At 42.0% G+C, this 18,737-nt stretch overlaps 1 protein-coding gene across 2 annotated transcripts; it reads right to left on the bottom strand.

The window, feature by feature from the left end:
- Positions 1-384: 384 nt before the first annotated feature.
- On the bottom strand, positions 385-18,437 carry sin3b (SIN3 transcription regulator family member B). 2 transcript variants are annotated; one of them, XM_085397602.1, is made up of 19 exons: positions 17,952-18,437; positions 16,705-16,811; positions 15,934-16,087; positions 14,513-14,875; positions 14,224-14,379; positions 13,752-13,880; positions 13,002-13,091; positions 12,708-12,826; positions 12,232-12,445; positions 8,950-9,066; positions 8,564-8,802; positions 7,945-8,128; positions 6,261-7,116; positions 4,025-4,194; positions 3,758-3,931; positions 2,722-2,814; positions 2,523-2,617; positions 1,834-2,032; positions 385-1,670 (listed from the first exon to the last, which is right to left on the bottom strand). In XM_085397602.1, the coding sequence occupies exons 1-19, from the start codon at positions 18,060-18,062 to the stop codon at positions 1,434-1,436; spliced, it is 3,807 nt and encodes a 1,268-aa protein (XP_085253728.1). In that variant the 5' UTR covers positions 18,063-18,437; the 3' UTR covers positions 385-1,433. The 2 variants fall into 2 exon arrangements, with proteins under 2 accessions (XP_085253728.1, XP_085253729.1); XM_085397603.1 differs by lacking the exon at positions 17,952-18,437 and adding an exon at positions 17,399-17,597.
- Positions 18,438-18,737: the final 300 nt, after the last annotated feature.

Genomic DNA, 18,737 nt, shown 5'->3' with positions numbered 1-18,737 from the left:
TTTTTACTCATCTAGTTTCCTCAATTTTCTAAATGACACAGATATTCTTTGCTGATCACTTTGTTACTATTTCATGCCTGTCAAACTGTTTCATCTTTGGCATTTTTCATAGATTTCCACTAAGAAATGACAACAGATTCTGTTTTGTGACTGTCAAAACTTTTGCACATACCTTTAAAAATAAATGACTCTTTAGTTATCGAAGCAGCTGCAGGTTTCTACCATTGTCGTTTGAGCTCCAGGTTTTTTGGTCTGTCAGATTATCTCCTCTTTACAGGCTCCATCTGCGCACACAGACACTCCTCAACAGTGACTGATTTGCGTCGGCAAGGCTGTGTTGGTTAAACTCAACGACAAACAAGCTGCTAGTCAACATCTAAGAAGTTCACAACTAGGTTGTTTATTTTATGATAACTGATACAGGATAAATGTTATACATTCTATTTTAACACTGATATTTCGATTTTATTTTCAATGTCAGTATGCAAAAAAAGAACAATGCGAAATTAAACATTTGGTGATGAATATGATACATAATTTGATCTTCATTAATATTAAACCAATTAATCTTAAGGACTCATTGTTGCCCCAGTGATAACTTGTTTAGCTACAACACAAAAAAGGGGGAAATACAAAAAAATAAACAACAAACATCAAGAGTTGGCTGACAGCAAACACTGTAGAGAACCACATGATCTTTAGATGTGTAGATGCATATATAAAAATACAGGATCCCTGTTGTGTGTATATATATGCACATACAGTAATAACGCATTTACTATAGTTGCAGAGCCTGCAGTGGGCCTACAATTAGACAAAAATGAAGAGAGCAGGATACACATACATACACACGTTTACCATAATCTCCCCATATAAACACACAGAAACCAACCAACCGACCCACAGGCAGGCTCTCCGGCTTTAGAGGCTAAAAACTACATTTGACTTAAAAAAAAAAAAAAAAAAGAAAAGAAAAACAAACAGACATTCACATTTCTCAAACAAATCCCATGATCTCATGAGTCCTCACCTGATCAGCTGACTCAGCCGTCAGCCTTATTAACGTTACTGCCACCACAGAAGCTTGAATGATAAAGATGCTGAGGATGATGAACTCCGTTCTTCCCGGTGCGTTCCACTCGTGCAGCCAATCAGGGCCGAGCTGGCTCTCGTTGATTACTTCACTGTCTGTTGGCCCTCGTCCCCACATCGTCACTCCTCTCGCTCGCTCACTGACTCACTGCGTTTCTGCCAGTTTCTTCATCCGTGAGTCAAAGTGAGTGAGCGAGCACGTCGTGGAGACACGACTGCAGCTGTTTATGTCTGTGTTTAGTGTACGTATGTCCTTTGCATTCATGCATTTACCTGTGTGTGTGTGTGTGTGTGTCTGTGTGTGTGTGTGCACGCATTACTGTCCATCTCTGTGCAGGCCTCTACGGTGAAGAAGGGGCTTTGCTTCCGCTGTAATGAACCTGGTATCTGTTGACCATCTGCCCCTTCACTTCAGTCGAGAGGCAGGTAGTCTTGCAGGGGATGAGATCCTCCTCGTCTTCGCCCATTAGCCAGTTCTGTACGGAGCGTTCAGCCGAGGCTGTAACGTGATTGGTCAGCCAGCTCTGGTGCCACTTGTCGAAGCGTTCGTGCTGGCTCGCTGCCACTCTGTGCTGCGACTGTGAAGGAAGAAGACAAACTGTCAGAGACTTGTCACTGAGAGACAAAACCGGATTTAACAAGCAGAAAACTAGCAGGGTTGGATTTCTTTTCTTCAGCAGAGCTCTGATGAGACCCACGCGGAGGACGGATGTCTAAATTTAAACTTAGATGCCAGCCTACCTTCCTGGCCTTGACGAGGGCCCCTCTGCGGTACATGTAGTCCTCAGAGTTCATGACAAACACCATCTTGTGAGTGTTGAGTTTAAAACGACAGTCGAGACTGCCGGCGTTTTCCACGCCCAGCTGGCGGTGCCACTCTCTCCTGCAGCGCATCGCCTCCACCTGTCGCACTTGCCAGCGGCGAAAACGGCGCAGGTTCCTGAAAAAAATGGAGACACGGTGCGGATTACAAAAACTGCCTTGACGTATTCTCAGGGTTCCTGAAAGACATCCGTTATACCCTGTTGAGCTTTACAAATGTTATCTGAGATGACAGCAGATCTGTCATCAGATACCTTTAACAGAGCGTTCCCATAATGCTACCAGCTGAGGCACAACGAGCCAAACATAAAAACATGAAATCAATCAAAATCTATTTGGGGACACAGTTTTGTAAGTTTTACTTGATTTTTAGTTGAACAAATTCTGTCTAGTCTAATACACAAAAGAAATGCACCATCACAGCACAACGTTTATTAAAAATAAGACACGTAACGCAGGAGGTGTGCAGGAATTCAAATGCACTTTGGTTTCTCTTTCCAAGTATAATGAAATATAATATATTACAGATTCATTTCCACTGTCACACCTTTATTCTGCTGTTATTTATACTGCCACATAAGTAGAAACAGTAGAAACATCTGTCATACCTGGGCAGAAATACGGGCTTGAAGAAGTAGCCCTCTGCTTGAGAGCACAGACTGGACTCTGTTCCTACAAACTGCTCCATGTAGCTCGACAGGCACTAACAGAGGAAAGTTCCAGCGTGTTTAATCAAAGTCCAGTTATTCATTTCCAAGTTTCTGGTATGTAAACAAGTTTAGAAATTGTTAATAAATAAGTGTTTACCTGAACATCTAGCGGGTCATCAGCCTGGGCCTCCTCAGTGTCCAGCAGCTCGATGGTCATTGTCACTTGACCCTTGTTTTGAATAAACATCACCTGATGACAAAAATGAAACACCCATGTTTGAATGACCTCACTACACCTGAATCAAAACTATGACCCAAAAGTGTGACAAAGTGAAGCAGTGGGCAGCCATCGGGCGCCCGGGGAGCAGTGTGTAGGGGAGCAGTTCAGTGGATTCGAACCACCAACCTTCCGATCATGGGGCCACCACTCTACCTACTGAGCTATCCCTGCCCCAATAACAATAATAAACTACATCTCCCCCCACCCTCCTCACAAAAGTGTTATACTGTGCGGTCAGTAGTACAGCGTTTCTCATCCCTAGCATGCAGATAAAATTAAAATTTAAAAAGATAAAATTACTGAACACTGTGCTGTTTTCTCAATTGAACAATAACATCTTTAAAAAAAAAAAAAAAAAAACAAAGCAAGCAAACTGTTTGGATCCCAGAAAAGCATTTCCATTCTTCTACAACCGGTAATCAAGTATTCAACAGCTGTTATCAAAGCGTTAGTACCAGAGAAAGGTAGCATCTGATTACATTGAAGTGTAAACGTGTTTATCACGCTGTGGTACAGCTGGCTGTCATAAAATAATTTCAGGTCCACAAAAACGTAGTTAAATCTCAGTCATTAGTTGGAAGGTGAAATTTCAATCGACTGCACCAAAGGCCTCAACAGCATGAGAAAAATGTAAAGAATGAATCCTTGGGGAAAAAAATACTTGGACTGGAGGAGTGAGCTGGCTTTTGTTTTCCTACAATCACGATCGCTGTCCGTAAAACATTCCTTTACAAAAACAGCTTAAGTGATGCACTTTCCTTTTATGGGTACATCTAGTCTTCTGAAATTTTTACCGTCCTGTGAAATCGCAGAGCAGCATATTTTTACTGCAGAGAAGGATAATCTGAAATAGTTTCACTACTTCAAACAACAGCTGTGTGTCAGGGCCAAGCGTTTAACCCACTGGACTCACCTTGAAGCAGTTCTCTTCGGCCATCACTCGCTCAGCTTTCCACTGGTAGCTGGTCTCCCAAGCTGCTCTAACACACTGTGAGGACAGGTTTCCCCCGGCTGCCCCTCGTTTCCTCTCAGCCAGGTAAAGCTCAACCACTTGCAGACACACCTCGTCGCTCACCAGGTGCTGCAACTTTAGTCAGAGAGGTAAATATTAGAATATGCCAGTGTTCACATTACAGAGTCACGGGACTTAGAGAATTAACCTGTGTGTGAAACTGTTTACCTGTCGGATGATGTTGTGGATGACTTTGTCGATGGTGAAGCCGATATAGGCGTGGATGGTGAACATCTCCCTCAGCGTGTCCTCATATTGTGTAGAGTCCAGGTTGCCATCAAGCAAACTGCGCACCATATCGAGGAAAGCTGGGTAATACTCCTCTAACTCCACCTCACCTGTGGAAGGGGAAGGACAGCACTTTTGTTAGAGCAGCTTATCCGTGTGGATGTGCAGTGGAGACTAGGGCTGCACGATACTAGGAAAACCTGCGATGTGCGATAACTGTGATCAATATTGCGATAACGATATGACTTGCGATAAAATAGCAAAACAAAAAAACAAATACATAATTTCTGTTTTACTGCAACAGTTTTATTTAAAGAAAGCTGCTGTATTAGCAGAGTAACACCAAAGTGCACTTTAACATTGAAACATTGCCCCCATAAAAAGTGTCTGAGGCTTGAATTCTGAAAGACATCCTTCCCGGTCTCTAGAATTCGTTTTGAATAAACATAACACACTTGTCGGTCTTCTTTAAGATCCCAGCTGGCCAGCACCTCACGTGATACACGGGCTGTATTTTCACTAGTGTGAGAGTCTGGAAAACACACAGTCTCTAGACACCGTGTTTTCAGTTCAGGGTCTACGGTGAGGAAGTGCACTGTGAAGCTCATATATGGTTCCGTTGTACGACTTGACCATAGGTCTGTAGTTGTTGCGTAGTTTTCAGCTTGGCTCAGTTCAAACGTGACGGTCTTGCGGCATGTTTCGTACATTTGTGGAATGGCAACATGGGAAAAGTAGTTTCGTGAGGGGATGCGGTATCTCTGGTCCACTTTATGACTGGTGAAGCCCTCTCTGCTAACTGTATTTATAGGCATCATGTCTTTAGCCAAAAAAATGTGTAATGGCCTCTGTTATTTCTTTGTAGCGCTTCGACGTTTTCTCATAAGGAGTTCCACTTGAAAAACTCTGATACAGAGACGGCTGTTGGACTGCGGTGCTCTTTGTCTTAACATTAGCGACCTTTGTTTGGCTAGCCCTGTCTTTCTGGAACTCTTCAAACTGTTCTCTGTGGTTGTGTTGAAGATGATGGTGGAGTCGTGTTTCCTCTGGTGGTTGCCACGAGTGTTCGGCAAGTGTTGCAGAGCACCTGTGTTTGGAGAACGTTGTCTTTATCAAATCCAAAGTACCTCCAAATAAGCGAGGTACTTTTTTTTTTTAGCCACGAGTTCATAGTCAGTAGCGTTCTCGTCATGCGTCTCGCTCTCAGCCATTACAACTCTGACTCGGTGCTGCAGCGTTGTTCGTTCCCCACCTGAGTAGGAGGCGGGCCTCTAATCCATTTGATTGGTTAATGCCGTGAAGGGCTCTATTCGACTGGTCAAATGTGTAAAGGGGTTTCTTTGGTCAGTTCGATTTATTGTGCAGGCCTAGTAGAGACCCTGTCCCAGCAACCAAAAGCAGTTATTTACAAAAGGCAGGCCTGATGTGTGTTTGAAGAACAGATTCTTCTGATCTGAAGAAGGGTTGCAGCAACAAGTCAGTTATCAGAAACTATCGGTTAAAATGACTAAATATTAGAAAGTTTCTCAAACAAGAGGCTTTTCTGTGTCTTATATTACAAGGAATGTAATATTGTGGCCTAAGACACTCTACATGTACAGCTTGTAATATGCTGAACAAGAATTTAGTTTGTTTTTGATAACCAGTAAACCTTGTCCTAAACAGACTTTTAGAAAAGTGCCTTTAACTGGTCCATACAGGTCCTGCAAATCTGTTCAGAGCATCAAAAAGTCTTTCACCACAGATTTCTTCCCTAAACAAAACACAACAATGCTACTACAACACTCAGATTCTGAACAAAGTCAACTAAATAAAGGTTGACACGTAGCATTAGTAGAACGATCATTTTTCAAACGTTATTTTATTGCCGTGCTGTTTTAAACACTGAGAAATGTTTCAACATATCTGGAACATCATTCCCTTTAGCAAACATTAATCTTATTTAACAGTGTGACTGACACCAATTTAAAAGCACATTCTGATTCAGTGCACATTTATTGAAGCTAATTATCTAATCGTCTTGATGAAGTAACTTGTATATTACAGCGTGTGATTATTGCTCAGTGATCTGGAATAAAGCTTACCTGTCTACATCACAGCTGACCAACCCCACTTAAAAATCAAACACCTGACGACTGTAAAGATGTGAGTAACTGTAAACATAGACTGGACTTACTGGGCTGCTTGAGGCGGAGCTCCATAGCGAGGTCACACGCCTTTTCCCTCCGTCCCTCTGCCATCAGCAGCCTCTCTCTGCTCTGCTCAGCTCGATGCTCCAGCAGCTGCCGTTCTGCTTGTCGGTAAACCCGCAGCAGCCGCGAACACAGAGTCTGGTGCAGCCGCAAAAAGAAATACCAGTTGTTGTTGACAAAAAACAGGTTGTAGACACCATCCAGCTCCTTTTGGTGCTCTGCTTCGGGGTCACGAAGGTCCACCTTCTCCCCGGCTGCACCCGAGCTCATCTCCATAGGTGTAGACCCCAGGGTCGGTGTGGATCCAGCAGGCTGGCTTATGCTGCTTGAGGTGGTCGAGGCTTCGTTTTCTGCAGGTTGGGATGGGCTGCAGCGCCTCCTCCTGGAATCACCGTTGAGCTGCTGCTGCGGTTGGGACTGGGTCTGGGACTGTGATTGGACAGGTTGGGGTTGAGACTGACAACTGCTGGCTGCTGCTCCTGATGCATTATTACCATTTCCTCCTCCGCCTGCTGCGGTGGTGGCGGTTCCACCTCCTCCTTTATCGCCTCCCTCTTCCAGCTCAGCCTCCTCATCCGTCCATTCTTCAGTATCACTGAGCTCACCGCGGCGGGAGAAGAACAAGTCGGGGACAAAGTGCTGGATGATGCGTTTGATGTGGTCCTTGTCATCTTTGTGAATAGTTGGTTGTCGTTTAACGTGGTAGATGATGAGTGAGGCAGCATCCTCCAGGATTTGTTTGTCCTCATAAGTAAACACCATGTGAGGTTCACTGGATGAGGCTGAACCATTACGGCTTTGTTGGCCAACACCACCTTCTTCTGTGCTCTGCTCCTGACGCTGAGGTAAAAAGAAGAAAATCAGACAGCAGAAGGAAACTCCTACAGGCCAAGCAGAAATACGGAAACCTTTGACACCAAGAGGTTTCACTGACCTCTGACAAATCCCTTCAACAAAAAAACCCCACCTGCACTCAATGTCCTTTGACTGAAACACACCATCTTCATTATGAGCCATGGTGTTAGAGCAAAGCCACTTAAGGAAAATTTTATAGCTCTGTTCTTACTAAAAATGCTACTAGAGTAGCTTTGCATACTCACAATTCCTAATAATGTTAATTTATTTCAGTTCAGGCCCTCAACTCATCTCCTGTCTGGAAAAACTGTTTTAGCTCCTCCCCCTTTAAGCCCACCCTCCTCATAAGTTAGCTGTCCTCTAATTGGCTGTCCATGACAAACAAAAGGTTTGAACAGCAGGAGGCGGGGCTGGTGGTCAGAGCTTTGCCCAGGGATTTTGGCTCATAGGGATTACCCATCACGTATACAGACCTCAACAGGTCCACTTTAGTAACGTCAACGTGGACGCGAAATCCTAAAGAACCATCAGAAGTTTGAACAAGTTAAAATGTCAAATGTGAAACTTCAGTCAGGTGACGCATGTTGTGCACCTGACTGATGAACTGTAAGCACCAGAATAATCTTTTTAAATTTTAGAAAATGTGAGAGGATAATAGTCAGGTTACACTATAATGAACGCTTTTATACCCTCTCACTGAGTCTGACTCTTCTTATGATTATACAAAAGCGATTATGCAGGACTGCTATATCAGGCTTCACACCTCGTTATCTTTTCATCACCATTCAAGGTCGCGAATAGAGGAGTGTTTACCTCGTCGTAGATGCTTTCAATCTCATTAAGAAGACTTTTCGACCGCAGGGCCTTCATATCGTTCTGTTTGAAGTTGACTCCTTGGTGGTCGAGGGACTTCAGGTAGGCCTTCTCGTACTGCTCCCTCCAAATCTTATTGAAACCCTGCTGGGCCTCTCGCCACTCTTCCTCCTTAGCTTTCAACCTGGAGAGGAAAGAAAAGCTTTAAAGTTGACGCCTAAAAAAAAACATTCATGTAGTTGAATCTATTTTGTCACCACAGTGCGTTTGTTTTTTCACATGTTAGACTGGAAGGAAAAAGGCAGTTCTTCAGAAAGCACTATTCGTGTAGCAGGGTGCACAAAGACCTCCATGTTGATACAAGGATTTTGCTCACGCTGTCAGCAGCTGAATATTCCCATCATATTGTCACTTGCTTAAATCTCTCAGCTGGTCATGTAAACAGAAGTATAATCAACAGTTTTCCTTCTATAGCCACAGTGATGTAAACATTAGATGTGTTGGTTCAACATCCTGCTATTTCATATGCATATGAAAGAATATTGTGGCTATAAGGCTTAAAGTGTCTGCACATGTCAGACGTCACTGGGGAATTCTGAGATAAAGAGATTGTCCTGACCTCTTCAGCACCACAGGCACAGCAGTAGCAGGACTCCTCTTCAGTCCCTCGATGATCTCAGGGGCTTTGTCGCCATAGATACGATACACCGCACGACGCTGGATGACCTCAGAGGTGCCGCCCAGGCAGTCGTCTAATCTGAATCGGTCCTGGTCCTCTGGTGAGAGGCGAGAAAGCTTCTTCTGGACACTCTCTAGGACTCTGATGGTGGCCAAGTTTGTCTCCAGAACAACATCCAACTAAAGAATAAGTGTTAGAGACGGCTTTTAGAGGGCATCTTCTAAAGCTTAGCACCACGCGATATATGTGTTTAAGAATAAAACATCCTCGGGGTCACCAAATATATTTACTACTTGTTAAAAACGCTAACATTAAGATGCACATACCTCAAATCTTTCATCCTCACAGCGATGCAGCTGCTCCTCATAAGGAGTCTTCTTGGAGCTAACAAAGGTTGAATCTTCTGACCAGGAGGGGAAAGACACCCAGGTGTCATTCAATACCTGCACACATACAGATAAAAACATGAGTTTTCATGCCAGCACACTTTTCTATGGTAACACTTTAAAGATTGCTTTTTATGCACCTTGATATTTTTACTCTGGACTTCAGAAAGTATAATTAAGTTACAATATGATCGCCCGATCAATCTGCTGTAGCACAGATCCCTTTAAGGCATCTTTCTACTGATTGGGTGCCCCTCACACACAAAATATTTGAAGAGAGGGTACGTGAGGCTGCCGTGCTGACAGAACGCCTTATTGTCATTGTCAAGAACAATGATCGCAATTTCATTGTTCTTCACAATAAATAAATAAATACTAAATACTAAATATTTTAGGGGTATGCAGGAAAGGTTCAAAGCAGCCTGGAGGCTGAGCCTCAGCGATTACTTGTACATATGCTGCCTTTGTTATTTGAAACTTTTCTATGAGAAAAGGAAAAACATATTTAAGCTACATACTGCCTCCCTGTCCTTACTGTACTCATCTGATTCTGCATAACCATAATCAACTACCAGCTACCAGGCCATTAATTAGGATTTCTTTCCCTCAACATGCTCCTGATGACTGCTAAGTAATAGACGCTTCTGAAGTTACAATCCTAATATGGCAGTAGGGTCAAAGTTTCTATTAGGTGGTCACACGATGTGCATACTACTGAGCAAACAGTACGTCTGTGTATACATGTGCTCCTAACTGCATGTGTAACCTTTTGCCATGGTTCAACATTTTCAAAACCGAGTTCCTGTTTTTGTGTACTTTGCACTCGAGACAGAAACACATGCACAAGCAATACACTTTCCCCCCGTTGGTTTCCCACCATTTCACTAAAATACAGGTGGCAATAAAGTGTGAGAAAATGTGGGAAGACTGACTCGCAGCTTCATTCAGACACGCCCACAACAATCAGAAAGAGAGCAATGATGTGCTCCACAAGATATTCACCATATCTGCAAAACGTTACATCAGTGATGCATAAAGTGACATATGAGGTCAGAGTCTTGTACATCACTGTGGTTATTCAGAGTTTTGAAAAGGGAATAATTTATAGTGTTATTTTCTGTTAGATACTGATCAGGGATAGGGTTAGATGATCAACTGAAAGGTTCCATGTCAAGTCTTTGCTGGATTTTATTTTCCCCATTTCTTAAGGACATGACTTTCAGATATTGTTCATCTACTGTAGAGAATTGTTTAGGTTTGACACTCATTTTGTCTGCAACCTGTCCGGTTTTCCACTTCCCTCAAACTTTTTTGCGGACACACTGCACACCATACTGACAAGTTTCTGCTAATAGCTTTTTAGGAATTGACTTGCTGGCCTAGAAATACTATTTTATGCCTGTCAAGCTGTTCCCATCGGCATTATACAGATTCAAAATGGCATGGTTTCAAAACATAGTGATAGTAAAATGTTTCAAAAAAACAGCTGATTAGAAAATTAAATTGATTAGTTGCGTGCAGAGATACAGTAACGCGTTACCATAATCCGATTACTTTTTTCAAGTAACGAGTAAAGTAAGGGATTACTATTGCAAAAACGGTAATTAGATTACCGTTACTTTACCGTAGGAACGCTGCGTTACTGCGTTACTAAAACCGTGATTTTTTGCGAGAATGTCTCATGACAGTGACGTAAGCGAGTGCGACGTTGGTGACAACAGCTGTGTGCAGATCAACAGTGGATCATATATCGAGTGCAGAGAGAGTATGAGCGTGCAGCGTTTAAAGCGTGGAAGCACTGACCTTACTTTGAGTTTGATTCCATAAAAAGTGACAAAAACATTAGTGTCCGCTGTGCGTGGGAAGAAAACTTCTTTTTACAGCGAAAAAAACCCCTAAACTTCCAACAAGCACCGAGTAGCTACGACGTAATGGGAAACTCACAGAGAAACTCGCGGATTCTTCCACTGACCGCGGCACACCTGCACCAGGGTAACCCTCCGCCTGCCCCACTCCTGCTTTACAGGTGAAAATGACTTTATTTATTTTCTGCTGTGTTTTACTTGCATCTATTTGAAAGACTGAGTGTAAACACAAAAAATATTTTATTTATGTGCTGGAATGTGCAGAAAATAGGTTTAAATGTTAAACTAATTTCTTCCAGTCAGAGAATGTTGCAGATAATTAAATTTTTGCTTGATGCATAAAGTTAAAAGATTAAAACTAATAAAACAAGTTTTAAAAAGAGACTTTTCCATCTGATTACATTTTGTATGATGGATTATGCAGAAAAAGTAGAATTGGGCTGAAAGATCTATCGCTTTATCACCTACTCAGGTTGTAAATCGTGTTTTTAAAAAGTAACTAAGTAATTAATTACTTTTGAAAATAAGTAATCAGTAAAGTAACGGGATTACTTTTTTGGGCAAGTAATCAGTAATTAGTTACTGATTACTTTTTTCAAGTAACTTGACCAACACTGGTTGCGTGTTACATGTAGACAACACCGATTCATCACTTGCGAACTTGAACAATTCAATGTTAAGTTGATCAAATTTGTAATTTAATATTCAAGTCAAACAAACTTAAAGAGGGAAAGTCGACACTCAAGATGTGATTTTGTAAAAGCCTGCGCGTTTACCTCAAGCAGCTACAAGCATGCAAGCTGTAACTTATGGACTGATGTTTATCAACCAGGGTTGATGATGAAATAAATGTGGGGTAAAAACAAAAAAAAGAAAGAAAAAAAAAAACTTGTCAGCAAGATTCAGCCCTGTGTGCATAAGAGCTTACTAACAGCAGCTGTTTTCATAAAGGAAGAGCTTCGAGACATCCTCATATTTGGCAGCCTGAAGGTGTGAGACAGAAACTTAAGTTGGCAACCTCGCCCACCCCCTCATGTCATGTGAGGTTTAGGGAGTCCTCAAAAACAATGACATTCTTAGGTGAGCTGATCGAGGGACAAAGGCACAAAAGAGGCATGCAAAGATAACAGGAATCATAATATTGTGCGTATCTAGACATCAGTTTCTATGCATGCAGTTCAAACTTGTGCTATGTTGAAAAAAAATAAACATTTAAATTCAGACATCAAGCCAACATGTTAAGATGCTGTCAAAGAAATAATAAGGAACAGATGAAAGGGGCTCAAATGCACACAGATAACTTTAAGAAATGAATGACGCAGTGGTCTTTGTTTGGTAAACTCTTAAGTAGATATACCTCCTTGCATAAGGCCGTGCGCCCACTGCATTTAGGCTGCTGGTAGGTCTTGGGCAGTGCTCTATAGCTGGACCCCAGGCGCTTGCAGGAGGCATAATCCACCTCCCTGCCCCCTCCTCCCTCCATGTAACGATCCGACAGCCCTGACACAGCATGAGAGAGCTCTTTGTCCCCGAGAAATGACTTGAACTGTGTGTACAGTTCAGGAAACTTCCTGCAAGGATATGGACAAAATTATTAATGACAGATAACTGAAGTACATCTGGTATTTTCAGCTAGTATAAAAAGCCCTGTGACGACCATTTAGAGATAACTTTCAAATTTGTAAAGTTGACCTGAATGTCATATCTGAAAACAAACAATATCTTAATATTTGTTGCCATTTGCTTCACTAACACTGGATATTAGCATCATAAACCATTTCCACTTTAGTTTGTCTCTTTCTATCCATCTCAAAATTCTTTCCATCCACTCACCCCAAGAAAGGAGTAACAAGCTGTAGCAGCTCGGCTCCTGAAACGACTTCTTGGTTAAACAAGGCGATGCAGCGCAGGAAGTTCTCATATACTTCCTGGCTTTTAAACAGGCGACGAACCTAAACGACAGTTGGGTTGACAATAAAATTCGCTCAATCACTTTAAAAAATAAAAAAAAGTTTCAGTTAAAAACAAAAAGAAACAAAAAGAAAAAACATTATGGGATTAAAAATTTAGTATAAAAAATTAAATAAATAAAATCCAGAATTACAGCCCAGAAGAATAATCCCTCACCTTATCAAAGAAGGAAAATTCTCTTAAGACTCCATGTTTGCCAACCGAAGCAAAGGACTGATCTTTGGTACAGGAATACTTCATTTTTTTCTAAATAAAGAGAAGAATAAAATCTGAACATCACAAACTCGACCGCTTTTGGAAAATCCCAAAGAGCTGTTGAAACTTTTAAAGAAAAGTTCGTGTTGTGCAACACAAAATTATTTTCTAGCAAATGAGTTGGTGCTGATGAAATGAAGTAAAGGAATGCAAATACTCTGTAATTATGTTACAAGCTTGTGAGACACATTTTGCCCAGCATGTTGCAGGCTGTAATGTCCATAGTAGTAAATGACATACATCACGGGGCTTACATGCAACACATTAACTTATAGAAATGACTCAATGTAACAGATTAAAAATAAACTGGTATTCAGTAAGTTCTCTTCAATTAAACTGTTACTGTGTTACTCAACAATTATGAAAATAAAGAAATTTACCAAAGTAAAAGCAAATAAAAAGTCCATAAGGGTAACAGTCGTTCTGTAGCGTCTGTAACAAGAATGGTGTCTTTCAAAGCTCCACCTCTCTCTCTCTCTCTCTCTCTCTCTCTCTCTTGTTTTTAATTAATTGTGAATACGTCAGAATTTTAGACCCTATTTCACAAGATGATGAAGTTGCAAAAACAATCATAAAACGTAGCATTTGAGCTCATAATGCACAGCTTTTGTCTCTTTCACTGACTGACCCGCTGAAGAGAGAAGAACTTACCTTGAGCAGTGGGGACATATGCTGGAGAAGTATGGGCCTCGGCCTCTTTTTGTTCTGTTTGGTTATCGTGTCCTCTTCCTCTGTTCTTTTCAGCTGCTCTTTCCCCCCGGTGAGCGAACTGCCTGTGAACTACAGAAGAGGAGGCACGTGGGCAAAAAATGCTCAGTAGTACTTCTTGGGACTTTGGGAACTTCTTAGAGAACTGACTGACAGAAATACAACGTTTTTGACAAGTTATATATTCAGCTGTTCAAAAGTGGCACTTCACTGTGACTGTGTGAATATTATCATGATGGCATTTCAGAGCCGTAAATATACAAAATGTCACTGTTGTAAACTGTGTTAAAATAACTGGAAATGAGAAATGTTGCTTTCGTGCCCGACTGCAAATTGTTTCTGTTCAAACTGTGCAGATTTTCATCTCCTTCCCAAGTGGAACATCAGAAATCTCCGTCTATGCTGCTCAACTCACCAGTGATCTCTTGGCATCGGGCAAGAATTGTCCAAACTCAGCCAGCAGGTCTTCTTGTCCCTTGAAGAGACTGGCAACTTTAGAAAACACCTCATCTTCTGTCATCCCACTGCTGCCTCGACTGCCTCGACTCTCCTTCACCTCCAGCTGTTCCTTCTAAAATGTTATAGAGATATAGGGGAGACACACACACACACAAAATAAAAACAAAACTCAGAAACTGCAAATAAAAACCCAACACCTTTTATGCTATGAATATGCAGTATTCATGGCCTTACTTCTACAGTACCTGATATGTGTGAAGAATTTCTAGGAAGGCTCTATAGATCTCTGGATGGTCCAGGAAACGGTTTTTAATCTTGTTGACGTAGCTGATGGCGCTATCAAATTCTACGGGGCTCGTCTCTGAGGCAGGCGGGGACACAGATGAGGTGGCTGCTGGATTTTGGCTCTCTCTGCTGGTCAGGGGAAGAGAAAGTCTGCTGGGAGGCTCTGGAGGTCCTGCTGCTGATGAAGACAGGGGCTCTGTTGTGGCCACCTTGACTTCACTGGTCTGGGCAGGTCCCACTTCAGAGTGAGAGGAAGAGGCGCTACCCGAGGTTGCAGCAACAGCAGGAGCGACAGGACTCTTCCCCTGCGGGCTTGGGGATACCTGCACAGAGATGCATTAAGAAAAAGACTGTTTATTTACGACTTGGGGAGAAATATCTGTTTGTATATGCCGGTGCAGGTGCAGCTAAAATGATGACGTAAACCAACTTTAATGTGCTTGTGTTGCTGCAGAAATATTAAACACTCAAACATAAGTTGGCTCTGTGGGTTCGTTTTAAATCCCTCTCTTAGCAGTGTATAAACTCTATATAACACAATAACAATTGTAATTGTAGACAAAAGGTACACAGTAAACATAAAGCACTAAATATTAAAATGATTTAACAGAAAAAGTTTACATAAACTTTCATAGGTTTTAGAAAAGAAACGCATGCATTATGCATACTTTATGCCTAATGTTCAGAAAGAAAAGTGACTGGATGTTTATATGAATGTACTTGTAATCTAAAGTCAGTATTAAAGGAAAGTAGTTCTGATGCAAATCCCAAGTCACACTAACATTACACCTAAGATTGCCCAAATCCCATTATCTTGCCATCCACTACCTAAGCACGATCCATCTCTCAGAACAAAACATCCCTGGAAGTTAGTTCCCAGCTTTTACTTTAAAATAATAAAATTGTACACAGAAACTGAAGGAGCTGACACATATAAAAGTTTAACTCAATCTGACACGGACCAAATGCCACAGAGTGAAATCATTACAAATTCCTCAGTGTAGTCGTTTTTGTGTCACACCGTAAAATTCTTTTAAAGTCTAACATAGATTCCTAATCTCTGAAATTCTTTTTTATATACAACTTGTATATATTTGGCTCTTTGTGATGAGATTTAAGTGCTTGTTTCAGCCAAAAATGCACAGGAAGAAGCAGAACTCCAGCTGAAATTTTGTTAAACTACAAAGCTGCTGTCACATTTTGTAGTGAAATCTTCGTGAGGGCTTTTTCAGGTAGATCATTCAGCTGAAGTTCAGGGCAGTAGAGCCACACCTGTTTCCTCCTAAGATGTTCTGTGGTCTTAAACATATAATGCTGTCAGCATACACTGCTGTACATTGCTTTACTTATATCTGATATCTCTTTAAAAAGAGTATCTTACCTGTGCAGAGAAAGGAGACTGAAGGAAAGCCATCCCATTCTTAGGGACCTCTATCCGATACCCCGGTGGCAAGAAGGCATTGAAGCCCAAGACGAGGTCTGGGTGTCCATGAAACAGTTGTGATACACGGTTTATCACTCCCGGTGTGTCGATGCTATTTCAGAAGACATACAGATAGTTTAGAAGTTTGGTTGAGAAAGATTGATTAACTACTTCTCTCAAACACCACAAAGCAAAAACAGAAAACAAGTTATTAATAAGCGCTACACATGTTAGCTTTAAAGAAAAAGGAGCAAAGAGGATTTGCTTTTAGTCCTCGTTTCATTTCAAGATAATAATACCAGTTGCATAATTACAGTAAGAAGCTATGTGCAGTTTCATATGCACTGATAAACTCCAGATTGTGAAACAGAACTAGTCAAGGATTAAACAGCACAACGTAATGAAACTCCATAAACAAGCAGCACAATCACCATCTAAAGAATATGTATGGGAATGTATGTCATTAAGAATGCATTACTAGAACTCCCATTACTTCTGGTTTTCACCCTGGCAGAAGTACAGCTGCCAGTTGGTCACAAGATTATACAAAAACCATCAAGCTGAATTTCATAAGACTTGGTGGCGTATGGGTAAATGAAGATCCCACTGTATTTTAAAGTGGATCTGGACCACCTCCCTTAAAAACTGCACAACAGAAATCAGTGTGCTCCCTGTGTGCCCCTGTGTAGTAGTTACTTGTGGTTTGTTTGCATAAATGCCCAATGATACCTCTGCGACTTGAACTCCTTCATGATGTCGAGAAACTTGTTATATATCCCAGGGTCATTCGCAAAACGAATTTTGACTTGGTCCAGATATGACAAGGCATCTTCAACCTAAACATGGAGAAGAGGAAGAAAAAAATCAGTACAGAACAAAGCACAGGCAGTCTCAGCTGGATGTATGGAGCAGCATTTTCCCCAGAATCCAGCCACGGTGCTCACGGTGGATGATTTTACAGCTACAAAGCTTGTTTATAGATTTCAAATGCTACGTTTTGCATTATTAATAAATGCATTTATTTCCGATTTGTACTATAAAATTACAGGTAGCCCCATCGTACAGATTTGTTTCAGTGCTGCATACGTGAAGTTACGTGAATGCTGACTGATTTGTTCACTATCAGCCAAAGTGCAACATCAACAAATCCTCTGGTTAGCAGTACAAGCTGTACAACTAACGCTAAAATAAATAAATAACTGGGCATACACAAGAGACACCAGGCAGCTTTTGTTCATTACTCCACTGCTTTCTTTCGCTACCACAGCTAGGCTAGTTTAGGTTGCGCTAAAGGGGGAAAAATGTCTTCACACAAGCCATTGTCACAAATAGTCCACATCTTAAAGAGGGTTGTTGTAGCTAACGTTTAGCCAGGAGCCAGTCGACTCACGATAATAACTCCACCAACACTTGCAACACCTACCCGCATACAAATTTATACAATATGTTTAGTCACAGCTGGTCCCCGGCCAACAGTGTCGCGTTGGCAAAAACAGTACGACATATTAAAACACTACTATAACAAAGAAACGTGTACTGAAGCTGCTAATGAAGTGAAATAGCCGTTCTTGGCTAGCCTGGCTGACGTCCTCCACTTTGTTCGGGTGGCTGAAAAAACGAACAAGGAGGAACTTCCCACAAGCGAGGTCTGAGTTAACGTTTGCTCACAGAAGCACTTATTGATATGGCAAATGAGAAAGTACCACTAACTGTGCCACTCCACTGTCACTCGCACATCCACTAAACGAAACATAGCTTCTAAATCCAACATTAAATGTTAACGTTAGGCTGTTTAGCAATGAATTACTTTTAATAGGCCAGCGAGCTAACTAACGTTAGCCAGCCGTTCCTTTCACTACTCTCGACGACAGAAGAGAGAAAGAGAAAAAAGCCTCAAATCCAATGCAATGATCCGACGAACAAAATGGTTCTGACTCTCAGCCACTTTTCCCTTGTCATGTCCGTTGTCTCCTTACCTTCAGCTTCTGGAAGTGCTGCTGCTGCACTTGCTTTTGTGTTATAACGTAAGGCTTGTCTTGAATTTGGTTTATTTGCTTCGCGGTGCTGTGCGCCTGAATCTTCGCCATTATCCCGGCGACAGGAGGCTCGAGAGCCGCTACCACAACTTAAGAGGGAAGCTTCGGCGTTACCTCCAGTTGTTGGCTAGCCGACAAACCTTGCTCTCGGTCGGGAAGCCAGCCTGCCAGCAAGCAACCCTACTCTGCCTAGCTGGACAGTCTAGGTACAGAGGCAAAAAAAAAAAAAAGGACGGGAAATCCAGCAGAATGAAGGTTGATGACAGACAACCTGCTACTCTCGGTGACTTTGATGAAACATCACCATCGAATTAAACGAGCCCAGGCAAGAAGTATCGGAAAATAAGCCCAGAGACAATGGTTACCGTTTTTCGTATTTAAAAAAAACTAAAGCCTGTCTCTTTAAATTCGGCGGCAGCGCTCTGTCTTGGCGTCCGGAAGCCAGAGTAGGAGTGAAAAAAAAAAAGTGAAAAATTGAACTGCGCAGTCGCAGCGATGGGAGGAGCTGAGTTCACAAGAATCAGATTGCTCCACTCCCCCTTCACTGCTACAAAGGAGCAGCGCTACTCCATGCAAAGGATGGCTGCACACTCCACAACGGTGCCCACGGAGCTCGACGGTGGACCGAATGCCGACTGTGAGAAAGATCGATACATGGCTATTGATAGACACCTACGGCTCATTCAGAGGGCATTCACAATGGATTCAGCTTGGTTTTCCAATGCA

This window comes from Rhamphochromis longiceps, linkage group LG23, assembly GCF_057381845.1.
Source record: "Rhamphochromis longiceps isolate RC_006_pf linkage group LG23, R_longiceps_female_GT1.1, whole genome shotgun sequence".
In the NCBI taxonomy this organism is placed as follows: domain Eukaryota; kingdom Metazoa; phylum Chordata; class Actinopteri; order Cichliformes; family Cichlidae; genus Rhamphochromis; species Rhamphochromis longiceps.
Note: the sequence above shows the minus strand (reverse complement) of the source record. Positions and strands in the feature narration are given on the sequence as shown.